Source organism: Gymnodraco acuticeps, unplaced genomic scaffold (genome assembly GCF_902827175.1).
Source record: "Gymnodraco acuticeps unplaced genomic scaffold, fGymAcu1.1, whole genome shotgun sequence".
Taxonomy (NCBI): Eukaryota; Metazoa; Chordata; class Actinopteri; order Perciformes; family Bathydraconidae; genus Gymnodraco; species Gymnodraco acuticeps.
The window spans coordinates 89,193-109,471 of NW_022992331.1; the positions used below are offsets into that span (position 1 = coordinate 89,193).

Consider the following 20,279-nt stretch of genomic DNA (forward strand, 5'->3'; position numbering starts at 1 on the left):
CGCTCCCTTGCTCTGATCTCGCCTCCTTCTGGCCTGTTAAGTGGCCTGCCTCACACAGGGTGACTGGCTGTCCACATGATGTGGCCTGCCGACATGGCCACTGTCATACAGATCATAAATCAAAGCCCTTGATTGGTCTCTGTGTGTCATTCAAGCTCGGGATAACCTCAGCTCAGGTGAGGTAAAGGACTCTCTGAGTGTTTAGATAGTTAACTTAGTCTAAGTTCTCAGTGTGGTCACCATGTATGTAAACACATATTTCCATTTGAGAGGGTAGTGATTGGTCTAATGGATAGTGAGGTGGGCTGAAGATCGGAAGGCTGTGAGTTCAAATCCCACCAGGAACACCACCACTAGTGTGCCCTTGAGTAAGGCACTTAGCCCTTAGTTACTCCAGGGAGAATGTCCCTGTAATCGGTCATTATAAGTCGCTTTGGATAAAAGCGTCAGCTAAATGAAATGTAATGTGATTAGTAAAATATGCATGAATAAATAAATAAAAAGTTAACTAGGTGAAAAAAGATACACTTTTAAAACTTGTTGAGAGAAAACTAGTCTTTGCTGCTGCCTCAAAGAGGAGCAGGGGGGAGAGGAGGGAGACAGGAGAGGCTGATTCAGGAGCACCGACACACTCACAACTATAAATGAACCAAAAATAAATTAATAAACAAGTTTCAGTGTTTTTTTCATATTGGAAATGGTATGTTATTGGTTATGGCCATGATTTTATGATTATTGAAATGTATACAGTTCTGTTTAATATAGGTGTTTCCATAGATCTAGTCTCTTTATCTTCCCCTCAAAATGCACCAGATTGATGCATTTAACTCCAAAATAAAAAATAAAATCTTACCGGGGGGGGGGCATGCCCCTGGACCCCCCTAGAGGATTTGAGGTCGACCCCCACTAAAAATCACATGGATAGGTTCCTAAATACATTTATAAATACATTTATTTAAAAAAAAAATAGTAATCCATTCCCATATGTTCATGTGTGGGTAGTAGATTTAAACTATATGGCCCTGCCTGTACCTGTTCGCTCTGCCATCGCGTGAAGGGTCTGCTAACAAGCGACCAACAGAAAGGTTAATGTTAATGTTGTTGCACGTCACCTCAAGCCCCCCCCGCTACCACCACCCCCCCAAGTATATTTCAGATCTGTGGGAAACACTGACAGTGTTGGATGTTTCTAATGAGAATACATTTTTAGTGCAAGTAGACTACAGAAAATATCAATATCTCTTCAGTTTCCTAACTCACCCCCAGGATCTTCTGTTGGCAGTGGCCACAGGTGGGAGCGAGGAACTGCTCGTAGCAACGTTCGCAGTACACCTGGCCCTTCTCCTCCACAAACCCCCCCACTGCCAGAGAGGAGCGGCAGTGAGCACAGTTGAATTCCTCCGGGTGCCATGACATGCCCATTGCCACGAGGAATGGGCCCCTGTTGAGAATAAGCAATGGACAATGGTTTAGGGGGGGAAATGTACTCAAGTATTATAATAGTAGTACATTGTGGAGACTCTTATTGAATGATATAATCACTGAAACTTTGTCATTGTTACAAAAAATGTTTTATGGTAAATGCCTTTTTTTTAATGTTTTTTACCTGATGACAGTGTTACATTGGTTGCACATGGGGGTGCGTGTCCCGGCTGGGATGTGCTCGGCCCGCTGCACCAGACAGTTGAGGTCCTGTGGGTGTGGCTGAGGGATGGGGCGATCTGGACCTTTGGGAGTAGGGTTGGTAACTTTGCCAAATGAAGGAGCTCCTCCACCCTTAGGAAAACCTAAACCAGTAGGCAAAATAATGGGTCAGTTTTCAAATGGAAAGAAACTTTGATAACACAGAAGCTATTGGACAAATACTCCTTTCAAAACCTTTTTCATACAATGTTCTTCTTCCACTGATCCACCATTTTGTATGTTTTAGTCATTACTTATGTTTAGGTGTGTGAATGATTTGATGATCTCTAACCTCGCTGCCTGGAGCCTGAGACAGCTGTGTTGGACAGAGCCACCAAACCCAGCCCAGACAACGGATCAATTTTTCCCACTGAAGGGAAACAACACATTCCCAGAGTCAGAGGAGACACCTGGAAAAATAACCCCCCTCATCTTATCTCAACACATATGGAGAGGATGCACGATGTTTCCTTCTCTCTCTCAGTGCAAACACGCATCTTGAACGGAGGTCAGTGTTTCTGCCCTCAGAGGGAGTGCTCCAGGGTGAAGGCGTTGGGGACAGAGACTCCATTGAAAGAGAGCACCGTTATCAAAGACTTCCGAGGTCAAAGGACAAGGGCTCCCTAAATGTCCTTGTAATGGAGAGCAAACAAACTGAATAAACAGAGCGGGGTTGTGAGAAGACTGGGAGTGGGTTTCATAGAAAGAAAGATACTAGAGAGTATGTGTGATTTAGAAAAAAATATCGGCTACAAAAAGGGATACAAAGAAGATTCTCTCTGATATTTCATTCGTTTATTATTATTGCGTTAAATAATGTTTCTGGTAAGGTTGATTTGAAGAGCTGCTCTTATTCTAAACACCATTAGCTTGTCACCAGAGTTATCATCAAACATAATTCCTAAAATATCCACATTTCCAAACACTACCTGAGCATTGACGTATTTTTGTCGAAGCCAAAAGCTAATTTGAGGGCCTTAGCAACCTGGGAGGGATTCAGAATTAAACAACTTTCCATTATAATGTACTTGTGAGAATAGAGAAGAAATTACATTTAAATTGTTTTATAAAACGGAAAATATATTTAAAAAAGGAGCCTATTGAATTGAATGCAGTATTAATGCAGGGATTCCCTACACAGAAGAATATTTTTCAGTGGCAGCATTTCACTGTTATCTGTGGAGAAGTTGGCACAGTGAGGTGGATGGTGACAAGCTGTCAGTGGGGCAAAATATTCTAAACAAACCCTTTGGCAAGAGCAAATATTGAGGGCTGAGCCACATTTAATAATATGAAAAGTGAAACAGAGTCTGTCAGTGCTGTCTTTCTGTATGAGGAAGATAAGGAGGAAAAAGTCTGCATTAGAAGACCAAACTGTCTCAGCAGGAGTGCAAATCTCTGTTTCGTCGGTTATATTTACTTAATTCAGAAACAGAGGAATGTAGAGAATGACGAGTCTGGCAAACTGTATGTGACTCGAATTAGAACACCTATGTATACATTTTAATGCCATTATAGCATCTTATAAATGTTGATGCTTTATTGTATGTTGTAAATATTCCACATGTTTTTTAGCCTTGCTGTTTAAGTGCCCAAATTACTAATTCATGTAAATAAATGTAAAGGTTGCATTCCACATGGCTAACATACGTGCCTGTTTACTGGAACTCAAGTATGTGCTAATCTGATAAATATCACGGCTGACAGAGAGCTAACTGTGCCCTCTCCAGCTCTCTCTGCCCGTGGCACCTTTCAGCAGCCGCTTCTAAAAAAAGGCCTCCAGCGAAATACTTCAGGGCACATAGTGCATCTGTTCATGTATGACTGCATACTTGTGTCTAAGTATTGCTAATAATGATCCCTGACTGATTCCTTTCAGCAAATATTTACCCTGACCACCTTGACGGTCCCATGCTAGATTTGAGGACAGCCTTTGCACACAATTAGATACATAATTCTCATTTTCACAATATATTTAACTAAAGGGATCTTGGGGAAATCCAATAACCTGAGCTCATTAACGAAATACCTCCTTTTTTAATAGAGCTCATAATCTTAAATGGCTTGGTGTCAGCCAGGTATTAAACCACCAATAAAAGCCATGGCTGAGCAGCAGGGATTTAGCAGACTGGGACTGCCCTCTGCAGGCTGAAAGTAGCAACTGCACACAATACCTTATACAAAACTACATCCATTTCAGAGGCAGTAAACACCAGAGTCTAGGGAATGCTTTCTGTACCTGGTAGGCCTCCAGGCTGGAAGGAAGGCTTGTTCTGGGCGGCTGGGCTCTTGAACGTGGAAGCAGGGACCCCGTTGCCATTCCTGGGTGAGGCTGCAGATTTGGAAAATGTTTTGGCTGCAGGCGAGGTGTGCACAGCGGGAGTGCTTTTGTCAACTGCCTCACTGGGGAACAGATGTACATATTTCTTATAAATCACAACTCAAAACACACAAGACACACTGACACACACACACAAATAATCAGAGATGGCAAAAGTAAACCCATCCTTTACTCAAGTAGAAGTACAGATACTCGTGTTTAAAAATACTCTGGTAAAAGTAGAAGTACTGACTAAACTTCTTTACTCAAGTAAAAGTAAAGAAGTATGGGCTTCGAAATGCACTTAAGTAAAAAGAACCCATAGCTACCATCTGTTTTACAGAGTAACTGACCTCCCTTTATATGAATAGAACAATAATGTCATTGTTAGCTAATGAATGTTTCGATGCTGCAGATGAACAACTGCAAATTACAACGTTTTCATTGGTCCCTCTTCCTTAGAGAAGACCAGGAAGTGATGGATACACGGACCTTGTTAAAATCAACAGGCACACAATGATTCTAAATAATAAAGATCATGCAACCAAACACTTTTAAAAATAAAGTAACCAGTCTGTTTTTAAAATGTAAGAAGTAAAAGTAAAAAGTCGTCAGAAAGTGTAAGAAGTACTGGAATAAAGTACTGATACCGGAAAAATGCACTTAACGAAGTATTTGTACTCCACTACTTCCCACCTAACATGGAGCATAACATGGTGAAAACAATCAGTCTAAATTAACAATCGGGACGCAAATGTTCGGATTTCCAAAGGGAGGTTCTGTGAATAAATTAAAAATCAAGAACCGAAAGAATTGAACTATTCATATCTTAGACTGCACTGTAACTTTTATCTTTTAATGTTTATTTTATTAGCTTTTCTTTTTAATGACTGATTTTAAATGCCATTTTCTTAATGTCTTTCATTTTTTGTTTTTCTTTTAATGTTTCTTTTATTATCTTTTACTGTTTTTAAATGCCTTTGTCTGAATGTCTTTCATTTTTGTAAAGCACCTTGAATTGCCTGGTGCTGAAAGGTGCTATATAAATAAACTTGCCTTGCCTTACCTCTGCGACTAATGCCTGTCACTTTTTTTCCCCTACCAGCAACAGCTTTTCCCATTATTTTGTTTGCCATTTTTGTAGCATGTTCCTTTGATCCATGAGTAAGAAAGACATCTAAGTGTCACAGGTTGAACTGAGCTTCCTGCACAAAATAATGCGTAGTGCGATCGTGTCAACTGCTGGTTCTCTCACTGAAGGTACAAACGTTTACAATCAGAGGAAATCTCAGTGACACATGCAAACAATTAGGGCAATTATGGGGCGCCTTCAAATAAGGATATGCACTGCCGCCCACTGTACATATGGTTTGTCAATTACTGACATGAGGCAACAATTACAGGTGGTGATGCCATACTGTCTGCTGTACATGAAGCGTACCCTGCAATCATTACCGGAGATAGCCAGTGGGATCATTTCTGCAGTGGATATTGCTTTTATTTTCCAGAAACAGCAATAATGAAGACACTCTGAGGCAGTGGTTATTTCTTTTTTTGTATAATATATTACAGTTGAAAATGAGAAGCCCTTGTAATTCTAGTGCCTGCCAATTGTGAAGTTTTTGATATTTCATTTCAAGATGAGGACCTCCTGTTGGGAGCAAAGCACTCAAAATGAAGAAAGATGTAACTTTCAATAAAGTTTCGTACACATGATCTGCTTCTTTACATTTGATTGAATCTTAAATATTGAACTTCCCGCCCTTTAGAAGCATCCTTAAAGTGACTGCTCGTATAAAGAAGAGCAACATATTTGAACCAGCAGGATAGACATTTCTAACCCTGAAGCTGTTTTTGTTTGCATCAACATAAGACTGCATTTTATCAACAACATGGCATACTGTCAAAGAAGGATTCATGGTTTTATTTCTTGTCATGGTTTCCATCATGTCTTATAGTAGTCCTTCTCATATCCTGCCTGTTAGGTGTTTCTGGTTGAGTGACAGGAGGATTATGATAAGGAAATGCAATGCGACCAGCAGCTGGTTTTATATTTCACTTGGGAGTAGATTTACCAGATTGCATTGGTGCCTGTGGCCTCAAATCGTAGTGATGCAAAACCAGAGCTCTTTTAATGGCAAACAGATCATTCAGTGTTTAAATGTAGCACATTAACCATATGTGTATTACCTTGAGTGATGCGTGACAGAGTCAGTATGAGGCTATTGATATTGCAATGATGATAAAACCATAGCGGAAAGAAATCAGCTGGTTCTCATGATTTATGATAACTATTGGCAACGGATCTGACTTATATTGGATTATTTTGAGGAAAGTCATTTATTGTCTTACTTTTCAAATAAATAAACTACATGCATTTGAACCCTTTTTCTCTTCAAGCAAAACCGAGTTTTCCATATCATAAACTTAACTTAAAAATGTTTTCCCCGGCAATAACAACAGAAAAGGAAATGAAACCATTAGGAAATAAGCAACAGCAGGAAAGAGAGACAAACGTTTATTGAGGGTAAAATCATCAAAAGCAAAGTTAAACTATAGGTTAGTATAGAAAATAGCAGAAAAAGGAAACAGAAATGCTCGAAAAAATAAAGTGCAAGGTTACAGAAAGTGCAGAGGAGTGGAGGCTTGGACAGTAACGAAAGATATACTGTGATATACTGTAATATTGCATTTCTAAGCACACATAATTACTTCCATGCATGCATTTAATTTACATTTGAAAATATGACTACAGACTTACATAGTAACATTTTCAATTCACTTTTTACTTCAGTTATTTAAACTAAGTGTTCAAAATGATGACTGTAACTTGGATGGTAAGCAAACTGGAGGCATTGTACGTTAAATAATGTTGAATAATATAATGATGAATAAAGACATGTCATGTACTACACATTTAGCAAACGCGCTGAAACATCATGATGCCAATCTCTCAGCTTGTTGTACATTTGTCCTATGACTTCTGGGTCCAACTTGCTCTCTCTGATTTGTCCCATGAAGCAGGATCAAAAGCGAAAAAAGGAGAAAAGGGGAAAGTTGGAAAGGTTAAGATAAAGGTAGAAGAAAAGTAAAGCAAGACACAAGAGTATGTATGAATGAGGGGGAAACAGCAAGAGCGCAACCAATACAAAATATAAGACCCTTTTTTCTTTTGAAATATAATTCAAGGCAGACTATTTTAAGAAGAGTACACTGAACACTAATAGAAGAGGAGCAGGATCTTCTTCTGGCAGGTCTGCTATTATCCGCACGGTCATTTAATTACCCACAGGTTCCAGTGAGTGACACACTGATTTCTTGAAACCCCGGTGTGGAGGGATATCTGTGTTTACTGCAGATTAAATTGACTTAAGGTGGAGAACAGCAGTAGCAATCAGGGCCTTTGCTGAGTCTCTGGCTGTCTCCGCTCCAACCTCTTCCTCGGAGAGCTCTCAAAGCGGTTTCTCAAAATTAAGCCTTAAATGAAGCATGATACTGTGGGACCACAAGAACAGGAAATCGGGGCTTAACTCTGAATCACAGAGTCCCAGACATGCTTACATGAGTACTCTCAGGGCCAATTCGGAATGTGAAACCTCAATTATCAAGAAATTATTATTATTACTATTATAAAACGGATGCCTCACATTCAGTGTATGCAAAAAATACTCACAGACGAAAGACGGAGAGCAAATGAACACTCACAACCACATACCAACTTTGATTACATTACAAACCACCAACCACTTACTTCTTTCCACCGTTCTCTGGAGCTTGCTCTGCAACAGAGGAGAAGAATAACACCAATGAATGTAAAGTACAATAAAAGGTCAGTGAGAATATGGAAACACAATTCTGCTGCTTCGTATCTGCTTTAACATGTTCTAGATTAATCTTGTCAGAGTACGAAGTGAATAAGTGTAAACCATGCAAACTAGACCCTTTTTGGACATATTCCCCAATTGTTCACAGCTGTAGAAGCACCACGCACATTGAATATACATCAACTGTTCAAAGCACATCTCATATTCCACACCAGTCTGGTAACTTAATTCGGCAGAAAGAGAGAACGAGACGGACCAATCTCTCATCTAACTTCCTTTTATAACCGGGGTTGCTTTAAATCAAATGTTTCATTGGTTAAACACATCCACGCACACATTCACACAAGCCCTATGAGTGGAGCGAGTCCAAAAGCCACAGCCTGATCATGTAACCATCATCAATGTCAATTATAGTCAAAAAAAGCAATATAAAAAGATACATTGAAATCATATGGCGATGACATTTTTCCATGAGAGAGGAAACAGTAATATCACTGTGATTTAAAGAGGCAATGACGTTTTGTAAAAGATATATGATTAGCAGAAGGGACATTATTAAAAGTCTTATATAAGCTATTCAAGGAAATATGTTGAAATGGACTCCCCTAAAATGAATTGGATAAAACTGATAAGTGATCCGGCTTTAAGTGGTTTAATAGGTCTAAAATGAAGTGACACTAATTCCTAAAATTATATCAAGCTACTTTCAACACAAAAGCATGAAAGACACCTTATTAAGACGCTTCAGTGTTAAGCCCCATTTAAAAATACTAGCACACAAAGGTTAGTACACACCATTTTCAGTGCCGGTGAGCTGGGCCAGGATGCGGAAGGAGCGGGACTGGGAGGTGCCGGTTCGGGGGTGCCAGTCCTCCGTGTCCTCCATCAGACGCTTCCTGCTGGCATCACTCAGCTGAGACGCATGGTCCTCAGGCTCCACATTAACCTTCCTAAGATCAGATCAACAATGATGATGTTACAGGCATGGAAGGCAACATGTATTAAACATATAATATTGAGAACATCACTGAAAACAAGATACCACACACAAAAGCTGACAAACAACTCACTCTTTTAGTGACGACCAACAATACAGTAGATACATGTTCAAACTTAGACCTAAATGCTGTTAGATTCACAATTACCTCCTAGGTTTAGTTGGAGGTGGAAGTCTGCAGGCGAGCAAAAAGAAGATAGAAAGGAAACACACAAAGGTAGAAATCATCACAAGATTAAAAGTCATATTAAGTGCTGAATAAACTCTTTGAGCCTGCACTCTTAATATGGACAAGTCAAGAAACTGTTCTGACTTATACTTACACAAGACTTGTCTGAGGCTCACTATTAGAAAGGAAACCCACAGAGTATAAGTCATCCAGATATTGCAATTCCATTAAAAAGAATATTTGGTTATTAAGCAATTACATATACTATACTAAAATGGTGAAATGAAACACACCAACAGCTGGTTGTCAAGTGAGTTTTAGAGATAAAAGTGAGTTACCACATCTCACCACAGGGTGGCAGTAATGTGCTGTGAAAATTAGGGATCAGATTTTCTACCTAAAATAATTTGAGGGTTCTCTAGAATGCAATAATATTTAGGTTAAGTGTTTACATGCACGGTTTAGTTTGAGTGCTGTTTCTAAACTGTGAGTCAATTCAATGTCAAAAGTCAAAGTGTGTGCAATTTTGTATTCTGTAAGTGTGCGTTTGTGTCATTCAAGTGGAGGTGAAGGATGATCAAAGACAGTCTGTTCCCAGTCAAAGCAGAATAAACTTGGCAGTGATTTCTCTGGCCTTGAGTTAACATTCTGACAACAGTAGCAGATGGAGCGAGACAGATGCAGAGCTGGGTGACACGAGGAACTGAGTGTGCTGACAGGCCCGCTTGTAAATACAGTATTAGCTAACACAGCCTGACGCCGCTGAGAAAAATAATGAATTGTATGAGCTGACCCCCACTGAGTGTCTGGGAGATTGATTGTTTACAGCGTTTTTGCACTTTGTTTCGACCTTGAAGTGAGTATGTACTATAAGTGGATGAGCGGCACGAATGAGAGGTTTGTGAGGGTTAGCTCAAAGAGGTGCAAGCATGCCTTTTGGTAATCATAAACCAGAGAGATGTGAAGGCTGTAATCACATTCCACATGGTTAGAAAGCAACTGCAGCAGATGCATTATCATTCACAACACTAACTTGGTGTCTGTCTCTTCTTCCTCCTGTGGGAAAGAAGGGGTAAACGGAAAGGATTGAAGCACAGGAAGAGCAGGAAGAGACAAGCTTTGGAGATGGATCACAGTCCGAAACACATGCCCTTTAGGTAAAAGGCCCTTCTGAGAGAATGTGCATGAAGAAAAGACAAGGAAGTCACAAACAGAGCATGCGGGTGAGGACACAAACACACATGCTGAAACAAATGCACTTCAACTGTGAGCTGACAGTCCAAAGTTGAAGAAATAAGACATTTTGAGCCTTATTAGTGTATTATGAATTTGTATTTTTATGTACACTAAGTTTTTACATAAATATATTTGTTTTCTATTCCTAAATGTTTGACTTTTGAACAGGTTATCTGCAAAAACAGATTTTCAACATTCCTAAAAAAAGCAAACTGACGGGTTTTATTTCATTAGCATTGTAATATACATAAATATAGGCTTCACAGATATACTTAAGTGTTGAGCCGCTTGCTCTCCAATAAAAACAAATCTCTGCGACCTATTTTTTCAGGTAATAGAGAGTTGAAAAAGAGTGGCAAATCACTTGAACCTTACAAAGTCTTCTGTAACCCAACCTGTGAGTGAAATCCTGCTGATGAGGCTCAGTCCAGCCAAACTTAGCTCAGCGCTGCCAGAAAACGTCTAATTAGAAACAAGTGTTGCAGCAGCCTGTTGGGCAGACCGTGTGTTTGGCAGTGCTGCGAACCACACTGTCAATTATAGATAGGCAGGCAGTAGCATCCGTTAGCAAGTTGTCTAGACTCTTTCTTACTTCTCCGGTTGCCGTGTAGAAGATTTAAACAAGATGTGCAGCGTGCCTCAGATTTCAATGTTAGCTTTTTAAATTAGACACATGTTTAGGGGTGAAATAGGGAATGAGGTTTAGGAGGAGTGGAATGGGATATTTTACTTTCTTCTGGGCAAAGAAAAACTGCCAACTTATCTGTGGCCTCTATGAACCACAAGGCCTTCTGGATCTGCTCACCGAAGCACACAGCGCACAGTACATATATGACTAAATAATTCTCTAATATTTTGCACTTGCACCAACATGAAGAAAAACCTGATTTGATGAATGGTACCCACCCATTGAAGTTCTCTGACAGCCCCTGGCTCTCCAAAAGACCGCGTCTCTGTCCAACAGCCACCTCACATGCATTGGTATTGGAGTAGAGGTGGATCGGAGTGTTATAAACGGAGGGCTGTGGGACATTAGGATGGGAGGGGGGGGCTGTCACTCTGGCTGGAGAGGAGGAGTTAGATGAGGAGGAAGAGGCAGATGGGGAGGTGAAGGTGGAGCGAACAGGGCTGGGCCTGGTGACCGAATTGGCTGGAGCTGAGTCCGGGGCAGGCAGGCTGGACTTCAGCAGAAATGGAGGCTGTGGCGGTTGAGAAGGAGCAGCTGGCTTGAAAGCAGATGATGGTGAGGGGATGGAGGGGGCAGCCGGGGAGGGGGCTGTGACCACAATGCTGCTGTCGCCCCCAAAAGGCCGGGCGGTCTTGTTGTACGCAGGGCCGGGCTGACTGGAGGGCTTGGTGTATGCCGTGCTTGGGGCAGGGTGAGTGATTGGGACAGGTTTTATGATTTCCCGAGGCTCTTCCTGGATAAAGGTGGAGACACACAGCATGCACATCCACAATAAACCCATGCATGTAAATAAAGCATTCTCAAAAAGCACTGCACAACAAATCAAAGGTGTTTTCACAAGTCATGCCTGTGCCATACCACTTTAAGAGGTGCTATAAAGCGTGGCCTCTAAGGTCAGGTATGCATGCCAAGCCAGTCTGTTTTCTGACATAATCTCAGAAGGGCACAGTGAGAATGCTCACTTTTAAGAAACTGCTATAGTTTTTAGAAATGAAATGGAATTCAGAAGACCTTCATAAAATACAGAATTGATGTGAATATGTAACTTCATACCTTAGTGACTCCATCTTGAGGGGCACTGCTGGGTCTGTGAAGACAGAAAGAAACTTGTGAAAACACTGCACTCACGTCTTCAAAGCAGCAATTCATAATTTTACAATATAGTCTTGTGACAATCGCACCACTGGTTTTTTTCAGAGCATCCTGAAAAACACCAAACTGGAGAGATGTTTCCAAATGAAATGGCATTTTTATGTTAAAATGAGTTAAATAAATTAAAGCAAGCTCCAAAAATGGACTTTTATTGTGCACTGATATACATAGAATCAAATAGAATCCTTGAGAAGTGTTCAAAATTGTTTGTTTTAGAAGTTTGTTCAATTATATGTACTTTTTAGTAAAGGGGGCTTAAACAAGTAAAACTACAAGTATGTGAACCTACAGTACTTTAGGTTGCGTGTGCGTGTGTACATCTGATTTACACTCATGATTGAAGCAGCTGCCACAGTTTTATCACCTTTGGGAGATGTGGAGGACTGTTTATCTGTTGTTCTCCTGAGATACTTTCGTTAGAAACCGGCAAATGTCCAACAAACCTAACGTCCATTCTTAATACTCGCAAGAACTGTCTGCATAACATGCATGCACCATCACATGTTAGGTAACTTAAGTGTCTTTAACTGTTCCCATTAGTGAAGCATTTCATCCCAAATTCAGACAGATGCCTTTGTTAACAATGTGTCATAAATTTGGGCTGGACATACCGAAAATGTGTCCCTTATTGGTCTTTAAAACAAAACATCAAAAACAGACAGTGTCAAGTCAATATCCGGACCAAAAGCTATGGAATGTCGGCTGGCGTCCTTCCTCTCTGACATGTTAGGAAAACAGTCAACAAACTCTTAAGCATTTCCTGTCTGCAGAAAATGGGCTTGGCATCAGGTTCTTAAAGTACCCAACCCTCGAACCAGATGTTGACAAAATCCGTGCCCATACTTGCATTGACAGTTTCCAGTAAATATGCTTATTTTCCAATGTACCGTAATATTATTGGACCTGCTTATGGAGAAGCAGCAGGCAGTGCCAATGGAAACAGTTAAAAGGGCTAGAGATCAAACAGCACATTCTGTTACAAATGTGGACCCGGTCTACAATGAGGCAGTGTGTATCTGCCATCAGCGGCCCAGTGAGCGGCAGCTGGGCAGATTCACTCCCTATCTGTTTTTTTCCCAGAGCAAACTGAACAAATATTGCTCAGGTTGTCCCGCGAACATCTGTTGAGCTCAGCCCCTCGGTGCCATCCAGCTCCCTGCACAGCTGGACCTGCTTTAGCTCTGCTATGACAAAGAGGCAGTATTTACTTCTGGGTGTCAGTGTACATGCACATGGTTAATCTCACTGTAATGTACTGTAATCATGGCACCAACTGGTCTAATTCTGATGGAAGGCATCCTACGTAAACATTTTATATATTATGAAAAGGAAAGAAAAATAATACCGGATGCCGTAATTGTTCTCCTTGAAATGTGTGATGAAGTAATATGTTCCATGTATCACCTACTATTATTCTCAAGGTTACTTAAAAGGTTAAATGCTCATTGAGAAAAGCTGCATAAGATTTAGGATGTCATTTTTACGGAAAATACATGCATATTATTTATTCTTCCTTTTACAGTATATCTATGATCATTTGTATTTTTCACTGATCTGAAATAGCAGTATCTACAACAAAGTACATAAATGAAATAAGATTTAAATATGTTTGCCACTTAACTGCATTATCCGTATTACACTGGATTCATCACACACATTTGACGTTATTTTTCTAATGTTAATCCAACTAATTGTATACATACAATAGAACTGCTTTCCGTGTTACCACAGTATGTATTCATAACAAAAGAGAAATGCTGCCTCTGTTGAAGGCATTATCAAATCTCGGCTGAATCCAGAACACGCTTCAGTTGTTTCCTCCTAATCTAATCAGGATGCTTTCTTTTATTAGATTACTGAGGCTGATATCTACAAGATCCATATATGGAGCATTTCTTAAAGACAATATACTTTTAGGAAATGATAATAAATAGGTGAAAGGTATAAATAAATATTTTCTTGAAAGCAAAAGTGGATTTAGAAGAACAAATAGGTTGCTAAAGTGTGGATTTCAACAACATGTCATGAGCTTGTGAATACACCCACTCTGTCAGACACACACACACACACCTCAAGAGTTTGAGAACGAGGAGGTTTACCAGAGGAGTAACCCTGAGGGCAGAGCAGGCTGACACATTTCCACCCTGCCCGTTTCTCTTTGAGGGCCAAGAGAAATAGTCTGGTGTATGGCATTTGACTGAATGATGGAGCGGCTAATAGACACAGCTTTCTCACCATACACACATCATACCACCTAGCAGACTCAAATAGCATTCATTTTTTTTATATTGAAGGAAAACTGCTAAAATAAAAGCCTTTACATTTTCCCCGTGTGGTTTTCATACACCATTTATTTAGAGAAAGTACCAAAGAAAACTAAAACAGCTTTAATGATTTTCTTTCTTTCTTGTTCTAAGATCTATAAAACGTTTGGTTCACTTTCATCATATTGAAGCAGGCTTGGAGTCAGAACTTGGTACATATTTGCATATCATGTCAAGCCTGGGTTATATTTCTCATAACCTCTCTGAACAGGGCCTGCCCTCTTGTATTCAACTTGTGTGATGAATGTTAAAACTCTGTAGGGGACCTATCTGTTTTCGCAGATTTACCGCTTCATGAAATGTTGAGCCAAAGCATGGAGAAGAAGAAAAACAAAAACATAGGAAAGCAAAACAAAAACTCAAACAGAAGGATGTAGAATAAGCGGTGTGGAAACTAACTTTTCATTCTGTATTTATGTTTTTCTGTGCAGCCAGCCGGTCCGCTCAGTGGCAAAACTCACAGCGTGACTCTGGCGCACCGCCTCTCCTTGCTCCCCCTTTTGTCACTGCTCCCTCATTATTTCAACATAAATGAGCATCGTAGAAGACGGGTGTTTGGCTTTTAAGTGGAACTCATGATGATATTTCGTGAGAAACAGTCAGAACAGATGGGTTTAAAAGAAAGCAAGAGAGATGTAAGACTGTGACAGTGCTTGTAATGAAGGAAATGCACTTGCTCCTTTCAGAGCTTATTAACATGCAGCTAGACGGCCCGTTGCTGTCAGTTGCCTGGATACTTATCCGTGTCTGATGCACGTGTCAAGTAGGAACTCTGTGCACTTGTCCATATCAGCAGTCACATGCATCATAGTGACAAAGGGCATTCATACCATTTATTTAAATGTGCCTTGTCATGCCCATCTACAGCCCTTCTTAACGTTGGTCATGTGGGCTCTTCTTGGCAAGCAAGTAGGGTAATAAAGGTCAACCAGAGGACTAGACAAAAGCTATTCAAATTTGCATTGAGACACAATTGCTGAATAAAGAAAGCGGATAAATTAAGAGAGTTCTCCTTGAGGTCAGATCTGCAAACCACAGCAGAATAAACTGCAACTCCAGTTAATGGATATTTGTAATGCAGGTCCAAGCGATGCATTAACAAGCCCTCATCCTTTCTTACTTTTCTTCCGACCACCACACCACATCTGGCGCAGGCAGCCAGGAGTCAGCGGGGGCTCGGGCTGCATTGGATTGTCCTCTACTTCACCCGGTCATAATCATTCCATAAGACTCGTTGGGTGAACATAGGCCCTGTATGAAAATATCTGTAGACTTAAAAGCACAGCCCCCCAGCTGAATCATGATTAGCCATATCGAGTGACCTGTTGGTAAACCTTGTTATTTAAGTTAGCTTCAGCACTGTCTTAATTTGAAACGAAGTGAATCAAATCTTAAGTTACAAATACAAAATCTAAATGAAAGACTGCTGTGCTGTGGTAGCTGGCATAAAATCGTATGTAAAACATCAGAAGATGGTGAGATTGCAGGGCCAGCCGTATTGATATGTTTTGTATTATCTTTGAGGTTTTGTAACCAGGTGCAGCCAGCCACAACCTCTGGGAATATTGCACTGTGCTGCATATTTCAATGACAATAAATAAACATCAATTATCATACCGTCCTGCGGCTACTTCCCACAGGTTCCTGGCGTGACTGACTATCAGCTGCTCAGCGAGAAAATGTACGTGTTGGTAGAACAAAATGTACCCATTAAATTCACGAGTCATACCAACAGTTACAATGGATGGAAGATACAGGATTTTTGATGAATCCACTTACGCAGAGAGGCCTATATCTGACCTACTATACATGGAGCATGTTCTACTGAGGCAGGTCTTATTGTGAGAAATGTGGTGGACTGTGTGTGGTGGTCATAAACAGAAAACTTTGGTTAAACAGTGTGTTTAGTTCATGACGAATTCTGTATCAGCGAAACTTAGTGGGTGCTGTCAGACGCTGTTTTGACATGTTTTCCTGTAACCACAATCTTGGAAATGGAAAAACTGGTTTTTCTCTCTGCCACAAAATACATAACAGCTCTTTGTGCATTCAGACTCATATTGCCAGGATGAAGAGAATATTTTCAAACCCCAATACAATTTCCTCTTACCTAGCAACAAGGAAATCACTTTTAGACGTATTGGCATCAAGCACCGAGAGTGTCTTTTTGGCTGGACAACACCTGGAAAGACTGTATGGTATGTATAACTTAAATAATGGAAATGGTATGGCTGTGGGACAGTTACTTATAACTTCTATTTATTGCACAGTAGTTATAGTACGGCTGTGGGTTTTTTTCTCGTTCAGAATCGTTCCATTTAATGTTGTCTATTGTGTGATTCCAATTAGATTGAATTACATAATTATCTAGCCCTTATATTGAAATTAGTGCAACAATCTGAGCTGATTAGAGTAGTAGTGCAAACTACATGCTTTGTTAGGTTAGGGTTATGTTGTGCATAACAGGTGAGGGCAGTGTCTTTTTTAACACCTGCTATATGTCAGTGTCATTTTAGGGAACTGCCCAAAGAATGTGAGCAATGACAAAGTGACATAATGGTACTAAACTGAAGTGACATTAATCGTCTGTTGGCACTCTTTGAAAGCTTTTATGATAAGAAGAGTGTGATCATGAAAACCATAAATCAAACGTGAGAATGTGGATTGAGAAAGTGTTATACGTCAGAGAGAAATATTTTAGTAAAACACCTCAAATACAACATTTATTATACTGAGCTTTAACTAGTTTAGAAGACAATAACAAAATGGTCAGTGTGAATGTCCAATCCCATTATATTCAAACTTCTTATAATATAACGTTTTCAAGTCCCAAGTATCTTTTTTTCAATCCCAAAATTAAACAAACACAGAAAAGTTCTTTTTAAATGATTCTCTCTGCGTCACTGAATGAAGACATGCGATATCAACAGCCTGCAATCTAAAGAATTCTGGCAAAGAAAGAAGCAAACTTCAGTCATGTATCATTTGTATCGAGGAAACCTTTGTTGTTTATTGGGTATTTTTTCTCGTAGTTTACATGTCCTGTGAGACCCCAATGTCTGATGTTTCATTGTGAAGCCATTACCCACAGTAGATTACATACAGCTGTGGGACAGAGTTATTTTAGGATTATTTTCCCACGAATACAGCACACAGTAATAGTACTCCTTTGATGTGGTGATGGAATGACAGGACATGCAAACTAGTCTTTGAGTTTTTCTGTCCACATGGTTTACAGCTCTGAGAGTGTGCATGCTTTGCCTTTGTTTCTACCACTAAAGTTACTCTTCTCTACGCTTGGCTGCAGAACACGTACGCTAAACTTCAATGAAAAGGATCACAATCCTTTTTACTTTTGCTCGTCCATATAAGAAGCTCTGAGATGAGAGAACTGATCTTGGATAGGCAGTGCAGTCCTTAAAAAGTAAATATAAGCTATTTATTTGTCTACAGAACTCACTCAAGGCGTCCTGACCTTTCACTACATCGACTATAAAAGTTGTTTGGAGAGAAAATGTTCCTTGGTGGACAAATAAAATGAAACCCTCAGTTGAATTCTGTGTTGTCTTTTCTTTGAAGCATATATTACGGCTTTACAGAGCGCTATTATAAGGCTTACATTTAAAGTGCTCTGAGCGCTGCGCTTAGGTTTAATATACTCAAGGGCCTCAGAATACCAGGGTCTTCCTTTTGTCTCTTAAGAGAAGCAGAAGGCAGTTGATGAACTCAGCACGATCAAACTCAAGCTGAAGACTTTTACAGATTCTCTGCCATGACCTACACAGCCAGAAAGAACATGTGTAAACTATTAATTAAGAATCTCTCGCTGTGAGTACACGCTCTAACTGGAGATCCAAGGAAGAGATTTTGGGCCAACAATTTAACTGGAACGCAAACCTCAAGTATTTTGATTTGCATACCTCTAAACTGTGATTCTACACTGTAAAATGTGCAATAGATTTGCCTTAAGATTTACTTTACATGGGAATCACAGAAATGTCAATACCATGCTTTCTTGCCAATGTACTATTACATACATCATGCAAGAAATATCAATCATAATTAAGTCTTTTAAACAATTTGAAACCTCAGAAAGGACTCCAGGACATGGCATATGTTGTGGCAGAAACTGTCATCTGCTTTTAAATAATAAAAAGTACAAATAAACCAGACATGGCAATTCATCTTCAGATGGCCAGTTAAAGTTTTCTTTGTGTCTGTTCACTATCCTGTTAAAAGTAGCTTCAAATGCATACAGTATGGAAACTCTTGACTCCTATAAGTTCTTCAAACAGGCTTAAATACACACTGGTGGGAAAAATCAACAAAGTATGCATTCCACTGCTGAGCGAGGAAATCCATAGATTATGCTGCAGAAAGTGTGTGCTCATGTGTGCAACTGTTACCTCTGCAGTGTGAGGCTGAGATTGCCCGTGCAGGCCTTAATCTTGTTCTGGGCCTCTAGGTGATTCATGCGGTCCGTGGAAATGCCGTTAATGGACATGATGATGTCTCCGATCGTCATGTTGGCTTTAGCTGCCTTGCCTCCATCATTAAGCTGCAATGAGAAAACAATACATTTGATTAATTTAAATAAGAAGCCCATGACCAAACAAATATGATTATTTCCACAGCATTTACTTATCAACTCTACCCCTTGTTCTTTATTAAGATTGTAGGAAACTGTAGGGTTTGAATGTACAGTTTGAGAGAATGAATAGTAAATAAATAAAGGCATTTGATAAGGCTGTGTACGCACATTTTGATTATTTATTTCTTGTAATCACCAAGCAATGTGCTGTCCTTTCCGTTTCCTGTCTTATGTAACTTCAGATAAGATACACATCTTATTCCCTTCAAAACATCACAACATCGCTCGGCCTCGGACAGGATAACACATCCACCGACACAAGATCTAAACTAAATGCTGACTCACTTTACCAAATGATTGAATAAGCGTAGTATATTTTAGTTTCACGTATTATTCAATTAAAAGGAAATTGTGATTGTTCAAAACATGACATTTTTCATTTAAGAACATGTAGACGACGTGTTGAATACTTTGAAAGAACAGCCCAGCCAATGATCACAGCATCAGGTGATGATGCTTAAGTATTTTATCCGTGTTGCAGCTTTCAACCTCTGTCAGATAAAAATAAGTGTCTTTAGAGATTTTAAACTACTTCAGGGTTTTCTGTGCTGTGTACTTTATCTGTGATTGTCCTTTTTTTTTGTTTTCTGGGAGGTGGTTTTCATTTTACTGTACGATATTTAATTTTACATTCTGTTCTTGTATCATATTCTATTTACGTGTATATAGACTTCTTGCACTATTTTTTATTTGTATTTCTGTATTTTATTAAATATATTGCATCGTTGGAGGAGCTTGGGTCATAAGCAGGGCTGCACATAACTGGTGCGCAGGTGCGCATGCGCACCTCGGCCAAAAAAAGAGCACCGGGTCATTTGAAAAAAGGCACATTTGCGTACCAACATTGAGAGAGAGGGAGAGAGAAGAGAGAAGAGAAAAGAGAGAAGAGAGAAGAGAGAAGAGAGAAGAGAGAGAGAAATATATTTGCGAGTTGCATATGAACTCAGGGCCGGCCCGTCGCACTGGCGTTGATTTTCGCCTAGGGCGCCAGATCTGTGGAGGCGCTGCGCTGGTAGTTCTGGGAGGGAAAAAACATTTTTGACCGTTGGTGCTCATCCTAATTTTCGGCCTTGATGTAACAACATTATAATTAAGTAAATGTAACACACTTTTCAACCGGGTTACACTTTTCATTTGCCCTGTATGATGGGCGCTGTAAGTGATGAAAATGGGGGATATTGGCTTATCTGGCGCCCGCAGCTCACAGCCAAAGTGCGAGTGAGCGTGGGAGTGAG

General features: G+C 40.0%; 1 protein-coding gene across 4 annotated transcripts in view; it reads right to left on the bottom strand.

Moving 5' to 3' along the window:
• pdlim5b (PDZ and LIM domain 5b) overlaps positions 1 to 20,279 on the bottom strand; it is a 41,790-nt gene that overhangs the window by 2,531 nt on the left and 18,980 nt on the right. For 3 of the 4 annotated variants that reach the window (XM_034208547.1, XM_034208548.1, XM_034208550.1), the window contains 9 exons: positions 18,800 to 18,951; positions 11,971 to 12,004; positions 11,136 to 11,650; positions 8,973 to 8,999; positions 8,623 to 8,777; positions 7,755 to 7,782; positions 3,923 to 4,086; positions 1,607 to 1,787; positions 1,261 to 1,441 (listed from right to left, as the gene is read on the bottom strand). In XM_034208547.1, the coding sequence (XP_034064438.1) occupies positions 1,261 to 1,441; positions 1,607 to 1,787; positions 3,923 to 4,086; positions 7,755 to 7,782; positions 8,623 to 8,777; positions 8,973 to 8,999; positions 11,136 to 11,650; positions 11,971 to 12,004; positions 18,800 to 18,951 (1,437 nt within the window). The remainder of the gene's footprint in view (positions 1 to 1,260; positions 1,442 to 1,606; positions 1,788 to 3,922; positions 4,087 to 7,754; positions 7,783 to 8,622; positions 8,778 to 8,972; positions 9,000 to 11,135; positions 11,651 to 11,970; positions 12,005 to 18,799; positions 18,952 to 20,279) is intronic. The other variant, XM_034208549.1, reaches the window with a different exon arrangement.